The following is a 20,060-nucleotide window of genomic DNA, read 5'->3' on the forward strand; positions in this document are numbered from 1 at the left end:
TACATTATAGTCATTCCAAAACAATACATTAATGTACTGTTGTGTTTAATATCAGTTGTAAAGACAAAACACTAATATTTTTTTGCTTACCCTGTTTGCTTCCAGTGTGAAATGAAATGTACACAAAGACAGACACAATGATGGACTGGCATACCTTTCAACCACCTAGATTAACCTAATGGTGATGGTAATGGGTGCATGTTTACACATTCAAAAAAATGCATCAGGTCAATCGCTTAGCCTGACAAAAAGTCATTTTTAGGCAGTAATCTAGTCAAATTATGTTGCTATTGGTTTATACAGTGCATTTGGAAAGTATTCAGACCCCTTGACTTTTTCTACATTTTGTTTACGTTACAGCCTTATTCTAAAATTGATTAAATTGTCCCCCCGTCATCAAACTTAACACAATACTCCATAATGACAAAGCAAAAACTGGTTTAGAAATTTTTGCAAATTTATACAAAATAAAAACTGAAATATTACATTTACATAAGTATTCAGATCCTTTACTTAGTACTTTGTTGAATCACTGACAGCAATTAAAGCCTCGAGTCTTCTTGGGTATGACACTACAAGCTTCGCACACCTGTATTTGAGGAGTTTCTCCCATTCTTCTCTGCAGATCCTCTCAAGCTCTGTCAGGTTGGATGGGGAGCGTTGCTGCACAGCTATTTCAGGTCTCTCCAGAGATGTTCGATCGGGTTCAAGTCTCGGCTCTGACTGGGCCACTCATGGACATTCAGAGACGGGTCCCAAAGCCACTCCTGTTCACCCTGGAAGATTAACCTTAGCCGCAGTCTGAGGTCTTGTGCGCTCTGGAGCAGGTTTTCATCAAGGATCTCTCTGTACTTTTCTCCGTTCATCTTTCCCACAATCCTGACTAGTCTGCCAGTCCCTGCCGCTGAAAAACATCCCCACAGCATGATGCTGCCACCACCATGCTTCACCTTAGGGATGCTGCCAGGTTTCCTCCAGATGTGACGCTTGGCATTCAGGTCATCAGACCGGAAACTTATTGTCCAAAAATTATACAGAAAAGCTCATTCATGCTTGTATCACTTCTAGATTAGACTACTGCAATGCTGTACTCTCTGGCTAGCCAGATAAAGCACTAAATAAACTTCAGTTAGTGCTAAACATAGCTGTTAAGGCTAGGGCTTATTTCAAGGTTTTATTGCTAAACTACAAAGCATTACATGGGCTTTCCCCTACCTATCGCTCCGATTTGGTCCTGCCGTGCATACCTACACGTACGCTACGGTAACAAGACGCAGGCCTCCTTATTGTCCTTTGAATTTCTACGCAAACAGCTGGAGTCAGGGCTTTCTCCTATAGAGCTACATTTTATGGAATGGTCTGCCTATCCATGTGAGAGACGCAAACTCGGTCTCTAGTCTTTATTGAAGACTCATCTCTTCAGTAGGTCCTATGATTGAGTGTAGTCTGGCCCAGGGGTGCGAAGGTGAACAGCAAGGCGCTGGAGTGACAACCCGCCCTGGCTGTCTCTGCCTGGCCAGCTCCTCTCCACTGTGAATCTCTGCCTCTGACCCAATAATGGGGGCTGAGTCACTGGCTTACTAGTGCTCTTCCATGCCATCCCTAAGAGGGATTCATCAAAGTTGAGTCACAGACGTGATCTTCCTGTCTGGTTTTGCGGTCCCTCGGGCTTGTGCTGTGGAGGAGATCATTGTGGGCTATACTCAGCCTTGTTTCAGGGTAGTAAGTTGGTGGTCTGTTGATATCACTCTAGTTGTGTGGGGGCTGTGCTTTGGCAAAGTAGGTGGGGTTACATCCTGCCTGGTCGGCCCTGTCCAGGGGTATCGTCAGAAGGGGCCACAGTGTCCCCCGACCCCCCGTCTCAGCCTCCAGTATCTATGCTGCAATAGTCTATGTGCTGCAGTCAGTCTGTTATATCTGGTGTCCTGTGTGAATTTAAGTATGCTCCCTCTAATTCTCTCTCTCTCTCTATTCTCCTCCTCCTCCCTCCTTCTCTCCCTCCCCTCCCAGAGGATCTGAACCCTGGGACAATGCCTCAGGACTACCTGGTCTGATGAATCCTGGCTGTCCCCAGTCCACCTGGTAGTGCTGCTGCTCCATTTTCAACTGTTCTGCCTGCGGCTATGGAACCCTGATCTGTTCACCGGACGTGCTACCAGGTCCCTGACCTGCTGTTTTCAACTCCCCTCTCTCTCCATACTGCACCTGCTGTCTCGACCTCTGAATGCTTGGCTATGAAAAGCCAACTGACATTTACTCCTGAGGTACTGACCTGTTGCAGAATCTACAACCCTGCTGGACATCTTTGAACGTTTTAAAATTTTTAAGAACAATCGAGCCTTAATGGCCACATACTCTTAAAATCTCCACCTGGCACAGCCAGAAGAGGACTGGTCACCCCTCAGAGCCTGGTTCCTCTCTGGGTTTCTTCATAGGTTCCTGCCTTTCTAGGGAGTTTTTCCTAGCCACTGTGCTTCTACATCTACATTGCTTGCTGTTTGGGGTTTTAGGCTAGGTTTCTGTGTAGCACTTTGTGACATCTACTGATGTAAAAAGGGCTTTATAAATACATTTGATTGATTGATTCTTGTTTCTCATGGTCTGAGAGTCCTTATGGTGCATTTTGGCAAACTCCAAGCGGGCTGTCATGTGCCTTTAACTGAGTAGTGGCTTCCGTCTGGCCACTCAACAATAAAGGCCTGATCGGTGGAGTGCTGCAGAGATGGGAAAAACTTCTGAGCTCTGCCTGAGTGATCATCGGGTTCTTGGTCACCCCCTACCAAGGTCCTTCTCCCCCAATTGCTCAGTTTGGCCAGGCAGCCAGCTCTAGGAAGAGTCTTAGTGGTTCCAAACTTCTTCCATTTAAGAATGATGTGTGTTCTTGGGGTCCTTCAATGCTGCAGAAATGTTTTGGTGCCCTTTCCCAGATCTGTGCTTCGACACAATCCTGTCTTGGAGCTCTATGGACAATTCTATCGACATCATGACTTGGTTTTTGCTCTGACATGCACTGTCAACTGTGGGACCTTCTATAGACAGGTGTGTGCCTTTCCAAATAATGTTCAATCAATTGAATTTACCACAGGTGGACTTCAATCAAGTTGCAGCAACATATCAAAGATAATCAATGGAAACTGAGTCTCATAGCAAAGGGTCTGAATACTTATTTACATAAGGTATTTCTGTAATTCCAAAAATGTATTAAAAAAACTGTTTCACTTTGTCATTATGGGGTATTGTGTGTAGATTGTGTGTAGATTGATGAGAACTGTTATTTATTTAATCAATTTTCTAACACATACCAGAAAGCTGAGAGTAGGAGAAGGGAATTGGTCACTGAGGTCTGGTGTTGGTGGAGGGACTGGAGGGGGCAGGCAGCAGGGTAGGGTAGGGTCAGGCAGTGGTTAGACTCTACAAGCCAATATGTATCCCATGTTCAGTCTATTACAGTGTTTTGCATTGGGCGCTATAGAGGGGAGGTGGGGGGGGGGGAGGGTGAAGTGTTGCTGGGTATGTACAACACAGTCACAGTAGAGACCCTACTGAGTATTTCCCACCCCACTTTAGCTGAGACAGGTAGAAAAGTTCTCTACAAGCCAATAAGTATCCCATATACCATGTATTGCGTTTGATTGAAAGGAGTGGGTGGAGTAACCAGTACTCTGTATTAAACCCATTGCCCAGCACAAGAGACCCATTTATGTTTTGAAGACTTAAAAGTGTATTTCTTTAAATATAGCGTACACAATAGCTTTCAACACACGTCTTTGTTAAAAAGTTAAAAATAAATGCTGTATAAATAATACAATATTAAAATACGTCAAACTTTCCATATTTTTTTTCAAATGTGATTGCAATGCTGTGAAAAAGTTGTACTGCAATAGAGCGCAAAAAAAAGTATATTCCCAAAGTTTAGCAAGTTTAGCATGTAGGGGGACTCTATTATTTTTTTAATCTCCGATCGAGCAGCCAGCATAAGATCCTACTGCTGAGAGAACGGTAATCGATTTGCCACATCATGAAGAGAACATTCCAATCCTCCACTCTTCCCATTAGGGATGAAGAAAAAATACAATGACTATGCGCCCTCTTCTGGAGGATTGAAGTGAATGTGGCCATAGGGACCAAGGCAGACTGGACATCTTCTTCGTGTAGCTTTCCGGCAGACTAGATGCTATGTTGCGTATTGCTGCCTTTCAGTTTGGAAAGTGCATAACATATTTGTTCACAAAAAAAAAGGCAAAAGGGAAATGGGGAAATAAGGATACTGCACCTCCATCTACACTGAATGTAGAAAACATTAGCAACTCCTTCCTCATATTGTGTTGCACCCACTTTTGTCCTCAGAACAGCCTCAATTCATCAGGCATGGACTACAAAGTGTCGAAAGCGTTCCACAGGGATGCTGGCCCATGGAGACTTCAATGCTTCCCACAGTTGTGTCAAGTTGGGTGGTGGACCATTCTTGATACACACGGGAAACTGTTGAGTGAAAAAAAACAGCAGCGTTGCAGTTCTTGACACACTCAAACCGGTGCGCCTGGCACCTACTACCATACCCCGTTCAAAGGCACTTACATCTTTTATCTTGCCCATTCATCCTCTGAATGGCACACATACACAATTCATGTCGCAATTGTTTTAAGGCTTAAAAATCATTCTTTAACCTGTCTCCTCCCCTCCAACTACACTGATTGAAGTGGATTTAACAGGTGACATCAATAAGGGATCATAGATTTCACCTGGTCAGTTGATGTCATGGAAAGAGCAGGTTCTCCTAATGTTTTGTACACTCAGTGTATATTCCACTATCCCCAATACATCCCACCATACCTTCCCACTACTTTGGCCCCAGCAGAACCTACTCCAGGCCATCAGCCTAGTAGGCTGAAACCCCTTCTCTCAAAACCAAACCACCTGTAGTTCTTCTGCACTAAAATCTCTGATACCCAAAAACGTATCTGCTGCTGCAACCAATTCAATCTTCTGGGATTTCCTTTCCATCTGTGCTGTACAATTAATAACCATAGCAATAAACGGCAACAAGCCAACCTTACACAAACTGTTCAGGTCACTCTGTACTTGGCTACTTCTCACAGAGATCTTCTCAGGCTCCCTCAACCTTTGCCCACCATCCTATACTTTCCTTACTGCTTCAGCATATGACACCTTCTGCAATGCCCTCACCCTGGAAATGTAAATCGGTCTTTCTTGCACAGGACATTTCTGATCCCCAGCAACATGGTCACTCCTACAATTGAAAAGCTCCACCTTTTCCAACAAAACAACACACTTCTCACACCTCGCAATCTCCCTCCTACATACTGCTGCAACATAACTACGAACTCGGCACATGAAACACCATGGTGGGTTTGGAACAAAAGCTCTCACGGGATAACTTAAATACAGTGGAGGCTGCTGAGGGGAGGATGGCTCATAAGGTCTGGAATGGAGTCAATGGAATGGTATCAAACACGTCAAAGATGAGGTTTCCATGTGTTTGATACCATTCCATTGACTCCATTCCAGACATTATTATGAGCCGTCCTCCCAGCAGCCTCCAATGTTATATACCCTACCATGACTTTATCCAGCAAGCACATCAAAACACTGCATCAAAACTTAAAAGAACAGACAGGCTCTCAAAGCATAACACCACTTTCATCCCGAGTCTCAAAACATGCAGCGTCCTCTCAAACTGAGCAGCAGATACGCAAAAACTCTACACAAATCCATCTCTGGATACTTTGACTGAATTGACAGAACCCAACTCCTTCTTTACCCAGCCTGATACAACTAACAGATCGGCCAAAAGGGATGGATCCACTTTCTCCATGAATCTTACTCCCACTGGGTCAGAGTCCTCTCTGGCATTTTCCTGATCATTGGGGTGAGATTTTCTCCTCACTTTTGTCAGGATCAATTTCAAGATCACTATCCATCGACTGCTCAGAGCATTCAGTTCTATCCTGCACTTGTCTCAGCAAGGAGAACGTACTTAGCTTGTCTATCAGTTGGTTTGGGTTCGCACCTCGTGCCGTTTTTCCTGTCTTGCTTCTTCTCGCCATCCTTCTCACTCGTTCCTACAACATGAATTCTATCTCTTGAGTGGGACTTCTGGAAACTCAGTATCGCCTGCTGCTGCCATGCCACAGGTCAGCTAGCTCAATTAACTTAATACCACGGCATTGTTGAATACTTGTTTCTGATTGGCTTGAATGGCATGCTAGAGTGCATTCTTTCCCTATAATGCATGGTATATTTGCGCGGTAGAATTACATGGTTTTGAAAGAAAGTCATATTGAAAAGATTCACATTGTTGAATTTGATTTTCATAATGGAAAGAAAGGACTGATGGTATGGTTAGCTAAATGAACAACTACTGTAGGTATCTAGTAAACTTGCTAACTAATTCAGTGGATGTTTAACACATTTCTAGTGGCAAATGTGTTAAATTATAGGCATCGTAAAAAAGGCATAATCAACTCTGCATTCTCTGGAAAATGCAACTCCATGGAAGGTCAGTTCTACATCATTCATTGTTTTCCATAGAACACAAAGCACATTTTCTAAGTCTTCATACTGTTTGTGTTTCGTGAAATCCACTGACTTTGACAAAAAATTGACAATTCAACATGGCCTTCAGCTGGTTGTCTCTTTGGCCATACTCTTTCTTAACCATCTTGTCTGCACAGTATAGGCAACCACAAAGTTGATAAAACCCTGATAACAGCCCATCAGACCAGACATGGATAAAAAAAAATATACACTGAAAACTACACAGATGAGGTAATGTATATTTTACTATAGTTTTAGATGAGTCAAGAAATGAGTATGGAATTAATTTCAGAAACATAAAACAAAAAGGAGTTTTATTTTTTTTAATTGACAACCCAATTGTTATTTTCTGTCATGTGTATGCAAGGGGAGATAATTTGTTATGGGGATGGGAAGTCTTAATGACATACCTATAAAATTGAGATGCATTTATTTATGAAGGCTGGTCCTGAATTTCAAGTTAGCAAGGCTGTACATTAAAAAAATTAGTTGTCCCATTTACATATTAATTGCAAGTCTCTAGTGATAAAATGAAATTGATTTCCCTTTAAGGGAAACTAGCCCTGATAGCAATTTACAGTATCTATACACAAAATGATGGTTAAGGCTAAGATTTTGTCAGAGGTGTCAGGCAAATGAAATGTAAAGAAATCCCTGATATCTGACAAATGGTTGTGAAAATGTTCTCCAGAGTGCAAAGCATGCCAAGCTGCCTATCATGACCTCCATTGAGAACCCATTGGACCAATGAGATCATTCAGTTTGTATCTCTTTGGATCAAACCTGAAATAAGCATTTGATGGATTGAGGCTGACTGCATACAAAACGGACAACTGGAAGACAGATTACAAAACTAAATAACCAAACAAAGCAATATATGGCGCAAAATCAAGCAAGCTGAAGAGAAGTTTTGTCCAGTGGCATTATTCACTGCCTCAGTCTTTTTAAGAAATTGTTTGACTGCCAGATGATTGACTGTAGTCAGTGGATATTCAATTCGTTGCTGCTAAATTGTAGAACAATTGTGAAAAAGCAGTGTGTCAAAATCATAGCCTCATGACCAATTCTAAATGTAATTCATAATGACAGTATGCATCGGGCTCCTAAATCAAACCAGGCTACAGTATAGTGTAGACTAGTGTACAACCTCTTTTCCACCCCAATCAACCTAAATGATCTTTCACTAAATCCATTAAGCGTTTCGATGACCAAATTTCTCATATCCCCCCCCCATACTTTTTATTCCCTTTCCATGGCAACAGACAATTTATAGCTCAAGACAGATGCAGTCTAACTAGTCCAGCACCTCCACTGGATTATGTTTACTTCAAATGTGATATTACTAATGCAAGATTCATCACAACGGTGGTCATTTTAGTGACAAAAAAAACTACAATCAAGCTTGCAGAATACTAGGTTACAAATGTATTGCCTATGTGCACTATTGTGGACCCTCTAAAAATAAAGAGAAAGTAAAGTTCCAATGATAAGAACAAAATCTCAAGACATGTGCTAAAACAAATATGCAGCTGGCATGACCCAGGTTACAGCTCATGTTAAGATGTAAAAGGCATGGGAAACATGTGAAACACCTAATGAAACTTCACAATAAACAAAAGATGTTTAAGTTACTCACTTGAACAAAAAAAACAAAAAAACATGTTCATTCATAGATCTGCAACAGTTGTCATTAAAGAACGTACTTTCAAGCTCCCATCTAAATTAAAAATTAGTTCCAGTTTTAACCAATGGCATATTCAAAGCAATAGCATGTATGAACAAAAACTGTTTGAAAACATTCACATCATTGTGTTGTACAGTAAAACAATCTGTGATAACGGTGAGAAGTTGAGTAGGGAAAGCTAATGAATGACCCATGTCAGATAAAGTCTCCAAAGACAACTTCTGGATTAAAGCAGCATGTCAGTGTGCAACACAGATCTGGTCATTTTCATCACATCACAGGTCACTACAGTGCCCTTTCAGACAGGTGAGTTCAATATATACCTGAGCTACTGTATTTACAGGGTTGCACTAACGCCAGCCTCATGAACCATCCCAATCTCACAAGTTTACATTCTGTTACGCTATGCGTGTACTCAACTGTATGGCTGGGAGTAGTTAAACTCAATAGATGAGCTTTACCAGGGTTTAAGTGCTACCTTACAGTAGGATTTTATGAAGTAAGATGCTAGCCCTGGATGGATCTAGGACAAGAAGCAGGGACATAGACGACACAGGTGAGAAACGTGGTGGAGGTTCCAGAACTTTCTCCCTGGTCTCTTGCCCATGAGCACAGATGCCAGTCCAACCCAGGGCAGCTCACCTTGATAGCACCTCTCCCCAGGCTCTCCAAGGACCACCTGTCACTGCATTTGGGACATTTCCAAATACATTGACGGATAAAATTAATTGGCTCAGGGGGATACAGAATGACTGTCTGAATCGTCTCACATTATGTCCGGGTGTGAGAGTTTGGGTAGAACCATCTCCAGGGTCTTAGTGAGCCACGCTGCTGCATATAGCCATGCACCTTTATGTGCTGAGCACTCCAACTCAATTGCACTTCTAACGTCTGAGAGGAGGTTGTTACAATAATACAGCAAGGCCACGGAATACATAAACATACAGTAATACAAGACATTCAGAGGGGCAAAGAAAGTACCTTTGAAAGGAGTGCGAACCAAGCTGCTAACTAGTCCCCTCCAAATTCAAAACCCAAGGTTTCAGCATTCAGTAGAATAACACAATGATATCATTATAATAACAAGTGATCATAAGAATATGAATAGTAACACTGATAATAATAGTCACAATAGAAGTAGTAATAGTTAAAGTCAGGGTGTGGTCTGGACTATGGGGAGGTTCCAGTATTCCATAAGGGAGTGCTTTCAGGAGTCCCTTAGGCCTTGCTCAGCTGATCCATACAAGTCATGAAGAATGGCACATGGCAGCAGCTCGGCACTTAGCAGCCAGGTTGCACTGTCCCTTATTTTATCGCTTCCTTCTCCAACCAGAGTGTGTAGTTATGTTTCCCCTCTTGTTCGTTTGCCTTGTGTTAATATTAAACATGTGTTTCTTCTTTTAGTGTTTTCATTTCACAGGCATTCTCACATTGCATACTTCTGTGTCCATTCTCTTGCTAGTCTGTTGTACCTGTAAAACAAAATGGAAGGTTTGCGCTATACCTGAAAAACAGAACTAGCACACTGGTATTCTAGACCTTCACCAGGGTTGACAAACATTGGTATCAAATGAAGGTCATTTGACCAAAATGTTGGCATTAAAAGATACATTTAACTGTTTGAGGTGTAGGCCCTATTCAGGAATACCAGTATGCTGGAGTTTCAAAACAAAGGAATCAAACACTATGGCACACTCACTTTTCCCTGTCAGCTTTGTAGGTGTGCGCAATCTCTGGTACAAGAGGGTCATCTGGGTTCGGATCGCAAAGCAGAGAGCAGATTGACAAGAGAACTACAAAAAAATTGACAAGAAAATCATCAAAATTCAATAACTACATCTGAAACCCCTCACCCTGCACACCCCCACACACACACACGTCAATAAAATGTTTATTTTAAATATTTTATTATGCAAAAAGGAGGCCAAATGCTTCTGTAACGGCCTTTAAACCATGCATTTTCTTTAGTGGAACTAAGAGCCTTTAATACATCTACACACAGCTTTCATCCATATTGCTATGACAGCTGTTGTGTTGACCTGACCACCTCTTCACCGGAGAGACAAAGTGGCACATGATAACGATTTCCCTTCAAGTCTAAGAATAATATATTGACTATTCTGACAACCATTTGAAGTAGAAAATAACAATGGATTGCTGAATTTGAACTAATTGTCTTGTACATTATACCACACACACCCATGTACGGTACATTCATGATACACACATCACAACTGCTGCTGCCAGACTTATTATTATTACTAAATATGGCACAATTTAAACACTGGCCCTCCAAAACCTCCTTCCCAAAACACATATAAATATTAGATTATAAATTGTGCCTTCCTGTACTATACTTATGCAAAAAAAAAAGTGATATTCTACTGAGCCATATTTATATATATTTATATTCGTATTCTTATCTTTTATTATTTCTTATTGTTGCATTGTCGAGAAGGAACCTGCAAGTAAACATTTTATTGGATGGTGTATACCATGTGTATCCTTTACATTCAAATAATAAAACTTAAATACCTGGAGAGACATTGACTAGGTCAAACAATTGTTTCTTAGAATGGTAAACCTTGTAAACAAACCAACTAAATGTGTAAGCCTACAGTTCTAAAATAAGCATGTTTGAAGAGATATGCTGTCTCTGTCCTTAAATCAATGCTAACATTTGAAAAGGTCCTAAGCATTATATTTAAATATATTTTCCCTCATCATAATAAGTTATATTGAAGTAATCCCTGGAAATATTTAATTCCAACCTCATGTCAGATCCTATAGACTAGAGCTGGGCGATATGGACAGAAGTCCATGATAAATTGACAGAATTTTCACAATAACGATCGATATCAGTAAAATGTCTGAAATAATTGGTTTGATCGGTATCAATTTTCTATTCATCATCCCAGCTCTACTATAGACAAACATTCATAGGGGCTTACCTTTTGATACAGTGAGTGCAGGCGACCATTGAGATCTCAATATATCCAGACAAATGCTTCCATTACTGTTGATATTGGGGTGGTAGATCTTTGTCGTGAACGCAACCTGCAATTGAATTGAAACATTTTATCAACCAGCACATACTGCTAGCGCTATGAATTGTTTCCTAATGTAAACAGATCTTATGTGCTTTTAAAACTCACCTTTGGTGGTTTGAAGGGGTAATCTGTAGGGAAGTGTATAGTCAAAAAGAACACCCCTCCCTGATAAGGACTGTCATTCTAAAAAAAAAGAGAAGAAAAACATGTTTAGAAGGAGAAGAACACCTGTAAAAGCTTAATTGTTGCTAAGCTATATGTTAATAAGAGAAAAGGGAAATTAAATCACATACCGGACCCATTATTGTCGCCTGCCAGTGAAACACTAAATACAATTTCAAATGGGTTACAATTAATACAGAACAATGCAATGTCATAGCCTAGCCCATTGCATGGGTCCCACTCAAAAGTTACCTAAATGTATGTATAGTGTAGGTGTGCATTTCACACTACTGAATGTCTAACAGACTGGCACAGACTGTTTTTAAAAACATGACAAATATGTCCTTAATGTGATCAATATATAGGATTTATCCCATAGTTACTTACAATCATCTCCAACTGGTCCCGCTGAGCACTGTGCAGGCGGATCCCTCTGCAAATCTGTCAGTTCCTAAAGAGATGAACAATAATAGATCAATTACATTTTTGAGTCCACTTCTAGCTGATGTGGCAGATAAGGAAAACAATTCTGTCATGGATATACCTGTGTCATATGTTACAGATATACAGTACCAGTCAAAGTATGGACACACATACTCATTCTAGGGTTTAGGGTTGCACATTTTGGGGAATATTCAGAGGTGGAAACTTTGTGGGATTTAACAGGAATACATGGGAATTAACAGAAATATATGCAAATTAATACCATTTAAATGTAGATTTTTTTGCATTGGATACATTTACCATATCATATGGAGACAATTGCAAATGATTGAATCCTTCCAATAGAAAAAAAAACTATTTAGTTATGAATTGGACTTTGAGTTGAGTTGACTCTTCACATGGGATGATTTCACTGAACAAAAGAAAGGGAATATTGAATGATCCCCAATGATCCAGCGCATCTCCCAAAAATGTTTTCAACACATCTGTAAAATTATAGTATAGAAACTAAAGCTTTGGTTGTCTTCCTCTCAGGCTTCCATGTCTTCTCCCTGGACCTCCTCAATGTCCACCAGAGTCTGAGGCCTCATCTTCACTGTCACTTTCCAACCTTGTTGAGGATGGCGCAGTCAGGCTCAAAAAGCCTCAAATTTGCCCGGATGGCCACCAATTTATCAAGCCTTGTATTGGTCAGCCTGTTGCGTGCTTTGTTGTGCTGTCTCTGCCTGACCGGTTCCCCTTTCCACTGCCTCTAACCTATTACAGGGGCTGAGTCACTGGCTTACTGGGGCTCTTTCATACTGTCCCTGGGAGGGGTGCGTCACTTGAGTGGGTTGAGTCACTGATGTGATCTTCCTGTCTGGGTTGGCGCCAGACTGCCAAGAACCTTGCCCTCATTCAGGCGAGACACGGTAGTGATGACACCATAGGCCTTGTTGATCTCTGCACCAGACAGGATGCTCTTGCCAGCATACTTGGGATCCAACATGTACGCGGAGGCGTGTATGGGCTTCAGGCAGAGGTCTTCACGCTTTTTGATGTATTTCGGAACTGCCGTTTCCTCTGCTTGGAGTAACAGTGAAGTGGGCAGGGCCGTATGGATTTCTTCTCTTACATCTGCAAGCAGAGTCTGAACATCAGATAGGATGGCATTGTCTCCCTCAATCCATGCAATGGCTACTGCTTTTGGTTTCAGGAGTTTCAGGCTGCTTACCACTCTTTCCCCAAATACATCATCCAGGAGGAACATGAAGGCTGCTTGGTCTAAAGCGGAAGAGTCCTACCCTCACATCACACCCATTGGCTGTGCTGCTCATGTATTGAATCTGCACCTCTGTGGCCAACCATTGTTCCTGTTCCCAAGAAAGCTATGGTAACTTTACTAAATGACTATTGCCCCGTAGCACTCACTTCTGTTATCATGAAGTGCTTTGATAGACTAGTCAAGGATCATATCACGCCCACCCTACCTGATACCCTAAGGCCCAATCCAAATTTGCTTACCACCCCAATAGGTCCACAGACAATGCAATCGCAATCACACTGGACAAGAGGAATACCTATGTTAAAATGCTGTTCATTGACTAAAGCTCAGCATTTAACACCATATAGTACCCTCCAAACGTGTCATTAAGCTTGAGACCCCGGGTTTCGACCCCGCCCTGTGCAAGTGGATCCTGGACTTTGTGATGGGCCGCCTCCAGGTGGTGAAGGTAGGAAACAACAACTCCACCCTGCAGATCCTCAACACCGGGGCCCCACAAGGGTGCGTTCTCAGCCCCAAGTTTGGCTTGTCACCTAAAACACTCAAACTTCAACAGATGCACAATCAAGAGCATCCTGTCGGGCTGCATCACCGCCTGGTACGGCAACTGCACCGCCCTCAACCGCAAGGCTCTCCAGAGGGTAGTGTGGTCTGCACAACGCATCACCGGGGCAAACTACCTGCCCTCCAGGACACCTACAGCACTCGATGTCACAGGAAGGTCAAAAAGATCAAGGTCAACAACCACCCGAGCCACTGCCTAGTCACCCCGCTATCATCCAGAAGGCGAGGTCAGTACAGGTGCATCAAAGCTGGAACCGAGAAACTGAAAAACAGATTATATCAAGGCCATCAGACTGTAAAACAGCCATCACTAACATAGAGGCTGCTGCAACATAGACTCATCTCTGGCCACTTTAATAAATTGATTTAATAAAGGTATCACTAGTCACTTTAAATAACGCCACTTCAATAATGTTTACATATCCTAGATTACTCATCTCATACGTATATACTATATTCTATACCATCTACTGCATCTTGCCTATGTCGCATGGCCATCGCTCATCCATATATTATGTACATATTCATCCCTTTATATTTGTGTGTATAAGGAAGCTGTTGTGAAATTGTTAGATTACTTGTTAGATATTACTGCACTGTCGGAACTAGAAGCATAAGCATTTTGCTGCACCCGCATTAACAGCTGCTAACCATGTGTATGTGACCAATAAAATGTGATTTGATTTGCTCGTGTTTCTTGGCCCAAGCAAGTCTATTCTTATTGGTGTCCTTTAGTAGTTTATTTTTTATATTTCACCTTTATTTAACCAGGTAGGCCAGTAGAGAACAAGTTCTCATTTACAACTGCAACCCGGCCAAAATAATGTAAAGCAGTGCGACAAAAACAACAACACAGAGTTACACAAACCAACAGTCAATAACACAATAGAAAAGATCTATATACAGTGTGTGCAAATGAGGTAAGATTAGGGAGGTAAGGCAATAAATAGGCTGTAGTGGTGAAGTAATTACAATTTCACAATTAAACACTGGAGTGATACATGTGCAGAAGATGTACGTGCAAGTAGAGATACTGGGGTGCAAAGGATGTAGTGTAGTGGTTTCTTTGCAGCAATATGACCATGAAGGCCTGATTCACACAGTCTCCTCTGAACAGTTGACGTTGATGTGTCTAACTTGAACTCTGAAGCATTTATTTGGGCTGCAATTTCTGAGGCTGGTAAATCTAATGAACTTATCCTCTGCAGCAGAGGTAACTATGGGTCTTCCTTTCCTGTGGCAGTCCTCATGAGAGACAGTTTCATCATAGTGCTTGATGGTTTTTGCCACTGCACTTGAATAAACATGCAAAGTTCTTTAAATGTTCCAGATTGACTGACCTTCATGTCTTAAAGTAATGATGTACTGTCATTTCTCTTTGCTCATTTGAGCTGTTCTTGCCATAATATGGACTTGGTATTTTACCAAATAGGGCTATCTTCTGTATACCACCCCTACCTTGTCACAACACAACTGACTGGCTCAAACACATTAAGGAAAGAAATTCCACAAATTAACAAGGCACACCTGTTAATTGAAATGCATTCCAGGTGACTACCTCATGAAGGTGGTTGAGAGAATGCCAAGAGTGTGCAAAGCTGTCATCAAGGAAAGGGTGGGTACCTGGAAGAATCTCAAATATAAAATATATTTTTTATTTGTTTAAAACCTGTTTGGGATGGGGGGGCGGCATTTTCACGTTTGGATGAAAAGCGTGCCCAGCGTAAACTGCCTGCTATTCAGTCCCAGTGGCTAATATATGCATATTATTAGTAGATTTGGATAGAAAACTCTGAAGTTTCTAAAACTGTTTGAATGAGGTCTGTGAGTATAACAGAACTCATATGGCAGGTGAAAACCTGAGAAAAATACAATCAGGAAGTGGGAAATCTGAGGTTTGTCGTTTTTCAAAGCTTTGGCCTATCGAAAACAGTCTATATGGGGTCAAATTGCACTTCCTAAGGCTTCCACTAGATGTCAACTGTCTTTAGAAACTTGTTTGAGGCTTCTACTGTAAAGGAGGGCTCTTTGAGTCGGTGGTTTGGCAGAGTGCCACGAGCTCATGACGCGCGGTCATGTGAGAGGTAGCTCTCATTCCATTGCTTTTCTACAGACAAAGGAATTCTCCGGTTGGAACATTATTAAAGATTTATGTTAAAAACATCCTAAAGCTTGATTCTATACTTCGTTTTTGGACTTTGTTCTGACCTAGTGCTCGCACCTCATGAAGATGGATTACTGGGCGGAATGCGCAAACAACAAGGAGGAATTTGGAAATAAATTATTAACTTTATCGAACAAATCAAACATTTATTGTGGAACTGGGATTCCTGGGAGTGCATTCTGATGAAGATCAAAGGTAAGTTAATATTTAATGCTATTTCTGACATCTGTTGACTCCAACATGGCGGATATCTCTTTGGCTTGATTTGTCGTCTGAGCGCCGTACTCAGATTATTGCATGGTGTGCTTTTTCTGTAAAGTAAAAAAAAAAATCTGACACAGCGGTTGCATTAAGGAGAAGAATATCTTTAACTCTGTGAATAACACTTGTATCTTTTATCAATGTTTATTATGAGTATTTCTGGAAATTGATGTGGCGCTGCAAAAATCACTGGATGCTTTGGAAGCAAAACATTACTGAACGTAACGCGCCAATGTAAACTGAGATTTTTGGATAGAAATATGCACTTTTACTAACAAAACATACATGTATTGTGTAACATGATGTCCTATGAGTGTCATCTGATGAAGATCATCAAAGGTTAGTGATTCATTTTATCTATATTTGTGCTTTTCGTGACTCCTACCTTTGGCTGGAAAAATGGCTGTGTTTTGTGACTTCGCTCTGACCTAACAATCATATGTTGTGCTTTCACTGTAAAGCCTTTTTGAAATCGGACACGATGGGTAGATTAACAAGAAGTTTATTTCATTTGGTGTATTGCACTTGTTAATGTGTGAAAGTTACATATTTCTAAAAAATATTTTTGAATTTCGCGCGCTGCCTTTTCAGCGGACTGGCCATAAGAAGTTAACACTTTTTTTGTTACTACATGATTTTATTGATATTTTTTTATTTGTTTAACACTTTTTCTCCCATGTGTTATTTCATAGTTTTGATGTCTTCACTATTATTCTACAATGTAGAAAATAGTAAGAATAAAGAAAAACCCTGGAATGAGTAGTTGTCCAAACTATTGACAAGTACCGTATATTTTTTCTAAACAGGCTGCTGTTGTCTCTGCAATTCTGCATATCTTGGAAAAAACTTGGCATAGGTAGTCACATCTGGGTTGAGTTCACTGGGTCATATTATTGGACTGGTAGTCCATACCCGTTTCAGTCTGTTCTCTTCTGTTTGTTTTCTAGTGAATACGACCCTGATTCAGACACAGTCACACACTGACTGAGGAAATTGATGTGGAAAATTATTCAGATATTGTGAAATAGGCTACACCACATCGTTTGACAACGGTTGTCTGGTTGAGCACTGAGTTGGGGGGGGGGGGGGTGAAAGATGTAACAGCCAAATTAACTCTCAAAGCCTCTTCTCAAATTTGAAATTTAGGCTAACATGACCAATTACTATACAGGCCCAGTCTGTACCATAATGTGAAGTGATGATAATGTTACACCCTACAAATGGTATTACTTTTATTACAGTGAGAATACAAACAAAATAAAAACAGCCCACTGCTGTTTCAATTGTTCACCGAAGTCACATATGTTAGCAGTTATGGTGTTTACTAGCAGTGTACCATTTGAGTTTATATGGAATGACATCACTGTTATTGTTGTACAGCAATCAGTACACTAGTTAGTTAACTATTTATGCAAACGCTGTCCATTCTGTTATAAATACACTTGCTTGCCCCAGTGCCCCATTTGCCATTCCATATATGGCAACATTGACATTGGGGTTCAGTATTTGGCAACCTGCAAACAGCTGTCATATGTCACGCGTGCGCATTAGTTTCCAGCACACTCATTCATGATGGAGCAAAGATGGCAAAAGATAGCTACCGCTAGCTAGCATTAGCAACCTAGCCCCAAGTTGTACTCTTACCGGGTTCGTCTGACAAATAAATTACTAGCTAACTAGTGATTAAAAAAATAACAAATACACGCAAAATGTAGTCAAATTACTTGTATCCCAACCAAATGCAATTGGTACAGGCCCCTTTGTATTATCTTACGTTAACTAGATGGGAGGACCGCTAACTAGCAAAAAAAAATAATACTGTCCTGCTAAGCTAACGTTAGCTAGCTAACAGCTCACTAGCATGCAATGCGTCAATTGCAAAGGGCCACCATTGGTTACTCGTCTTTGTCTATATGCGAAGTATTCAAGGGGAGCACAAATAAGTGTGTGTTACATGAAATGTGGAGAACTATAACGTTTCTGATTGTAAGCATAACTATTTAGTTGACTAACGTTTCCGTTAGTTGCAACGCAGGACGACAGGAAGAAATAAGCAAACAATAACAAACACTCACCTTTTGAATTCTTTTCAACGCCATTGCTCGTTTAATTAGATATGTCTCTCTAATACACTGGCACAGATAATGTGGGTTAAATTACGATGTTTTTCAAACCAGTTACTTTGTGTATATAAATAATGTAACTATCGTGGGATCTTTCGAATATAACTAGTTTCCACGGTAGAAGGTTGGCTAGCTTTCTCATCCACTGAGGTATAATATAAGAACGTTCTCACCCCCTCTCTCCTTCCACTGCTGCTGGAGAGGAGTTCCGGAATATCGCGAGACGAGAAATGCATTGGACAGCTGACCCTAACCAGACAGGAAGAGGCGAAGCGAGAGGGATAACAGGGCCCAGATAGCATAATGTTAGCAGTGTGGTTAGGTTTATGTTTAAAATCACATTTTAAGAAGATACATTGTAGAAATATGCGGGTTTTATGACTTTGTGGCTGTAATAACTAGTGACGACCAGGCACAACGCCGATATAGTGTTTTTTTCTCAAGGTTGGCGGGATAAATACTTATATAGGTACACTCTTTACAACCTAATCATTACAAAACGTCTATTTGATCAAATAAGCTATTCATTGTTTTGTTAACCAAATTAAACACTCATTGACCTCCATACAAAAACTTAGGTACCTTTCGGTCTTACATTCTCCCGACTGCCGTTCCATTTTTGAAGACTTTTATTTTCATGCTTAGAGTGGCCACTAAAGTATCTGATCAATTTAAAAGACATTTGTGTCGTAAATAGATTTTTATACATTCTGAAATGAAATATCGGCTTGGGGCGTAAGATGTGGCCTTATAGCCATTTACAATCTATTAGGCCTACGCTTTTTGGCCTAGCTACCTATCTGACAATGAAGGCAGTTATTTTATAGACATGAGCATCGATTTATTGACTGCCCTTTTGTAAGTAATGAAAATCTATATGCTCCTCATATTTTGGTTAATATTTATTCATATTTGATTTAGATCAGGTGTGGTGCAGATTATCATTGTGTTTTAGCTGGATGAGAAGAACCAACATTTTTTGGTTTCTAAGTGGGTATCCTGTTTGGACCACAAAGATTTTCAACATGATTTACAGTTATTCCAAAAAGAGTCTTATCCTGCCAAGATGTGGTAGGTACAAGACATTACAATTCATTTTAATGGAGAGCTCAAACAAAATTACCATATTAAGCATACATTTACAGGGGCAATCTGCAACCATTTAGCACACAGCAGCACATACAAAACTTCATAAACCACATGTGAGCCTCTGACCACAAGATGTCCCTGTTTGACTTAAAGGATAAGCAGGGCCCACTGATCTAAGGGCCCTGCAGTAAACTCACTCAGCTGATGAATCATGCCCACCATTATCAGAAGTATACTGATAGTGCTATTAAGAAGCTCCATAGCAGCTATATCAGTTTGTCAAAAATATTTGTGTATATTTCAAAAGTATAGGGGTGCACTCTCACACAGTTTGACTGGGATGAGAAAAATATGTTTGGATCCCAAATTTGTGCAGGTAATTTTTCTGCAGAGTTTGCATAAACACCTTGGATTGATATTTTTTTTGCCATTTATAAACATGTAGTAGAATATATCTCAATTTCTTATTTTTCGGTGCATCTATATTCTAGATGTATTCTATTATATTTCTTCAGCATGATACAAAACAACAGTTATGCAAGTTGTTAGGTTCTAAAGAAATGTATGAAACATTTAGCCAACAATAGGCTACACTACATAGTCCCGCACATTCATTAGCAGAAACTTTTAAATGTATACATTTGCTTTAAAATGGATTTTTCTATATAGCTTTGTCAAGTACAATGGTGATAGACCA

At 40.6% G+C, this 20,060-nt stretch overlaps 1 protein-coding gene across 2 annotated transcripts; it reads right to left on the bottom strand.

Annotated features, from left to right (window-relative positions):
- Positions 1-6,855: 6,855 nt before the first annotated feature.
- On the bottom strand, positions 6,856-18,525 carry ube2d4 (ubiquitin-conjugating enzyme E2D 4 (putative)). Of its 2 annotated transcripts, none has more exons than XM_029637842.2 (7): positions 18,448-18,525; positions 11,842-11,905; positions 11,586-11,617; positions 11,398-11,475; positions 11,194-11,299; positions 9,942-10,035; positions 6,856-9,714 (listed from the first exon to the last, which is right to left on the bottom strand). In XM_029637842.2, exons 1-7 carry the CDS (start codon positions 18,508-18,510, stop codon positions 9,669-9,671), a joined length of 483 nt encoding a protein of 160 aa, XP_029493702.1. In that variant the 5' UTR covers positions 18,511-18,525; the 3' UTR covers positions 6,856-9,668. The 2 variants fall into 2 exon arrangements, with proteins under 2 accessions (XP_029493702.1, XP_029493703.1); XM_029637843.2 differs by lacking the exon at positions 18,448-18,525 and adding an exon at positions 18,227-18,441.
- Between the last annotated feature and the right edge of the window lie 1,535 nt (positions 18,526-20,060).

The sequence above is a fragment of the Oncorhynchus nerka genome, linkage group LG27 (genome assembly GCF_034236695.1).
Source record: "Oncorhynchus nerka isolate Pitt River linkage group LG27, Oner_Uvic_2.0, whole genome shotgun sequence".
Taxonomy (NCBI): Eukaryota; Metazoa; Chordata; class Actinopteri; order Salmoniformes; family Salmonidae; genus Oncorhynchus; species Oncorhynchus nerka.

Coding starts and splice junctions, on each gene's coding strand:
- ube2d4 (XM_029637842.2), bottom strand. CDS start 18,510: ATGCATTTCTCGTCTCGCGATATTCCGGAACTCCTCTCCAGCAGCAGT. Junction 11,618..11,841: donor GGGACCAGTTGGAGATGATT/GTAAGTAACTAT, acceptor AATTGTATTTAG/TGTTTCACTGGCAGGCGACA. Junction 10,036..11,193: donor TGCACTCACTGTATCAAAAG/GTAAGCCCCTAT, acceptor ATTTTTTTGTAG/TTCTCTTGTCAATCTGCTCT.